The 3,927-nt window shown below is 50.3% G+C and overlaps 2 protein-coding genes across 2 annotated transcripts; one reads left to right on the top strand and one right to left on the bottom strand.

Annotated features, from left to right (window-relative positions):
- Positions 1 to 760: 760 nt before the first annotated feature.
- Positions 761 to 1,302, top strand: NEUTE1DRAFT_96287 (uncharacterized protein; the record flags this gene model as incomplete). The annotated part of the gene is made up of 3 exons (XM_009856575.1): positions 761 to 904; positions 970 to 1,038; positions 1,237 to 1,302. 3 exons carry the CDS (start codon positions 884 to 886, stop codon positions 1,300 to 1,302), a joined length of 156 nt encoding a protein of 51 aa, XP_009854877.1.
- A 598-nt stretch (positions 1,303 to 1,900) lies between these two features.
- On the bottom strand, positions 1,901 to 3,132 carry NEUTE1DRAFT_149135 (uncharacterized protein; the record flags this gene model as incomplete). The annotated part of the gene is made up of 2 exons (XM_009856576.1): positions 1,901 to 2,691; positions 2,788 to 3,132. The coding sequence occupies 2 exons, from the start codon at positions 2,930 to 2,932 to the stop codon at positions 1,901 to 1,903; spliced, it is 936 nt and encodes a 311-aa protein (XP_009854878.1).
- Between the last annotated feature and the right edge of the window lie 795 nt (positions 3,133 to 3,927).

Consider the following 3,927-nt stretch of genomic DNA (forward strand, 5'->3'; position numbering starts at 1 on the left):
AAAAGCTGGAACACTGAATTATAACTAGAAACTCCTTATCCGCGAAAGTAAGGCCGTGTTCGTGCTGGCAGTAGTGCAGTAAGGGAATCTGTTCTAACCCTAACCCAAAGCTTCTCTGCCACCAAAAAGATGCTTCCGTTACTGTACTACTGCCGGAACGAACACGCCCTAATGCAATTCAAAATCTTTTAGTTTACTTTGAGTCTGCAAATTAATCCAGAGGTTGGTGCGCGTACTTAAAGGGTGGTGCATGGAGCAAAAAGGGGTCGTGTAAGCCATGCGGTGGGTTGTTCATCTCCTCGCTCTCTAGTTAATACGGACTAGGGACTGAGTACCTATTCTGGTGAAAGGAGTTGTTAATGGGGGTGTTGGTGCCCTTTTAGTAGATTCCCATTTTGATATTGATGGGCCAAGGGGAGGGAGCTCTTTTATAGATCAAGTCTCCTGAGGTGTTTGCCTCCATGAGCCATTCATTGGCAGTGTTGCTGTGGACTAGCAATTGAAGAATCCAGTCATCGCTAAACTCAGTACTACTGAAAATCATGTCTATACCGTGAAGGTAGATCAGCATACCATTTGAGCAAGATGAAAGGGGTAGTAGATGCAAACATCCCAGAAGCTTTCCTAAGGAACTGACTCTATGTGAACGTAGGTGGTGAGCATGCCATAAGTACAGCCAAGGAATGGTGCTAGGTTTCGATCCATCATAGAAATCATTTGCTCAGGAACTCTTGGTTGCTTTCATGGGTCGCCGCAAAAGTTGTCCATTTGTCATCCTTTTTGAGGTACAGACAGCGCGTACAAATTGCCGACTTTTGTTTCAGGGATACCAGTTGCTTAGGTAGGTAGAGCCGGGCATAGACAGACAAACCCTTTAATCATCATGAACGCCCAACGGTCGTGCCTGGTTCTGTCAACAAAAGGCCACAACTAGCGGGACGCAGTGGTGGAAGAATACCGGGGACATACGGACTAACTCACATCAATCTATCTTTGAGCTGGGCACAAGGTCACCGTGAGTTTGGAATATCCCATAACCTGTTGCTTCAGTCAGTTTCTTTCTTGATTTCACCAGGCACTGCTGTATGTCAGGCTGGTGTTATTCAGACTTCGGTGGGTAAGGTGATGGAGGGCTAGGAGGTAGTGAAACAAGTGCACCATGACTTCGAAAGCCAGCGACCACACAGCTATGGCTTCAAGTACCCAGCATCTGTTTTCAGGCACCGGCCAACATACAAACACGACACAGCAGTCACTGCAACGGCTTCTTGTATCTCTGCAGAGGCCCCTCAGCGAGGTTAGAAGGAAAGGGACAACATGAATGGCAAGGGCAAACGGGGATGAAAAAGTGGCATTCGTGGAGGATCACTAGATAAGTTCTCGTGAGACTGCTGATCTATGAAGATATCTGAACGAATCCATTCATTCCGTCTACTTTCGTCGAGACCTTCGTATTTGTGGTGGTTCCTTACGCTTACCCGCGGTTACCACCCAAAGCCTCCAAGCCTACAACGCAACTGTCTTTTTAAGTCCTGCCATTTGATCGAACGGCGGTCGGAAGAATCCCTGAAATTGAGCAATAACTGATCAGATAAGTGACGGAAAGAGCGAATGATGCAAGATGTCACCCTTTCTCTATATTGCATGCCCGCAACCCGACGCATGTTTGATTCCATCAAACAAATCTGTTCCTGTGATGCAAGAGTCCAATCCCACCATATCCTGTAAAGCAAAAGCTCCAAGACGCCACGCTATAACCCTCCTGTCATGCAATCATGCATTCGCTTATGCTTCTCCATGCAATGCTCCTCCAAGCATCTCACTCAACATGTAGCCAAGCGAGCTGCAGGAGCTTGCCACTTCCCCAACAAACAGCGGAGCACCCAACCCACCAAATCCCTCAAATGGACTGCCAATAAGGACCATACGGCTTCCCCAACCTCATCGGCCAACAAAACACCCTCTCCTCCGGCTCCGTCCGCTTTATTCTCGGGTACACCACATCCCTCAACTCACTCTCCTTCTCACTGTCCGGCGGGATCGGGTCCCCGTTCTCATCCCACCTGCGCGGCTCCCACCAATCCTCATACCCCTCCCACTCCACCTGGAAGCTCGTCACCAACCTCTTCTTGCCCCTCTGATCCGGCATTCCGCCCCACGGACACTTCGGGTCCTTCACGCCCACCGTCAAATCCGTATACCGAAACATTCTCTCGGCCGCCAACGCCGTCTCGCGATTTCCGCACAACAAGACAATGTACCGCATCCCAGCAACACTTGCCTCAATCTCATACGTCGCCCTGCCGTCCAAAATGGGAGCCTCCTGCCATGCGCTCCAGCTGAAGTACCGATGGCCCATGCGCTTGCGGAACCAAGCCCTGATGGCGTCGGGACCCTCGATGCGCTCGAGCCAGCCCATGGCGTAGCAGAAGCCGGAGGAGACAGGGCCGATGACGACCATGTCCCAGGACTCGGTGGTCTCGGACGCGGGGAGACGCAGGTGGTGGTGGTGGTCGCGGAGCAAAAAGTCGGGCAGGTCGAGGGGGGCTAAGCGAGGGTAGGCAGGACGAATGAGGGGGCTGGTGAGACAGGCATAGGGGTCGGCGGCGGCGGCGGCGAGGGCGAGGCCGATGCGCCGCGGGACGCCGATGCCGTTGGAGGCGATGAAGGCGATGGAGTCCGGAGGTGATCCTGGTGAGGGTTGTTAGTCTTGATTTTTTTTTTTTTTTTTTCTTTGTTACTGCGTTGAGCGGCAGCGAGTGAGAGAGATAAGTTGGGGCTGCTTACTCTTTCCCTTCTTGTCAAGATCTTCCTCGCTGGCTTGGTAAGGACACAACTGCATGCCTGTGGGCTCAGCCATGAGGGTAGCGTGCGGATCGACCCATCCCGGCCACAACACGTGGTTGGGAATGGGATTGTTGTACTGATACATCGCGGCAACTTCTTGTGGTCACAGAAGGTCAAGTGACGATGCCGATAGTTGATGGTTGGCTAAATTTGTGAGATGGTTTAACCTTGCTCTGAGATAAGTTCTTGGTCGAATTCCAAGTCGATCAAGAGAATGTAGTTGCTGTAGTAACTCGGACAGGTCACGGTAATGGAAGATTAAGAACGGTAGTTAGGTTTTTCCGGCACAGCTAGTTTGCCAACCTTGCGCACGGTGTGTATTATCGTCAGAACTTTCAACTGGAGAGCGAATGAGAAGAGAATGTTAGATGGAATATCCATTCTGGGACGGATGAAACACATCTCACGCTGCGCCAAGGAGGTGTTTGACAGCTGTTGAACGAGAACCCTAACGGGTACCTGGTTTTAGGGCTGAACGTGACTAACGTAAGGCTGCACGATGTATCAAAGTTGGGACGAACATGTCATAAGAGGAGCAGTGAGTGGAGATAGCAAGTAGGCAGCAGGCAAAGTATCAGGTCACGAACACCGACACTCCGATAACCGGAGTGACGACAGCTCCAACCGGTATTGATGAGTATTGCGGCAAGGAGAGACTGCAAGCGGTGATGCGTCGTCAAGAGACATGACTAACCCATGCAAAGATGGAAATGATTAGAGAAACTATTTAGAATAGCGCGAATAACGAAGAATGGACGCAAGCTACTTCCCAATGGTTGTGGTAATTCAGTCTCGACACATGACATGGATCAAAAGCTGGAATACTCTGTCGCATAGCCCCCAAGCACACACCAGACACTGGGCATTTTCTTCTTATTACGCCTTAGATGACGGACAAAAATGATAGACATTGGACAGTGAATGCGCAAAAACGGTATAATAGGCAACAATCAGGCAATTATTCATGCCTAAGGTCGTGTATTAACCGAGTGTCCACCAGGTATAAGTGTAAATAGTGGACGAAGAGAATCAAAAGGAGAGGAGAGTGGTCTGTGCGTCGTCCCAAAGACGATGGGAAAA

Source organism: Neurospora tetrasperma (assembly GCF_000213175.1).
Source record: "Neurospora tetrasperma FGSC 2508 unplaced genomic scaffold NEUTE1scaffold_41, whole genome shotgun sequence".
In the NCBI taxonomy this organism is placed as follows: Eukaryota; Fungi; Ascomycota; class Sordariomycetes; order Sordariales; family Sordariaceae; genus Neurospora; species Neurospora tetrasperma.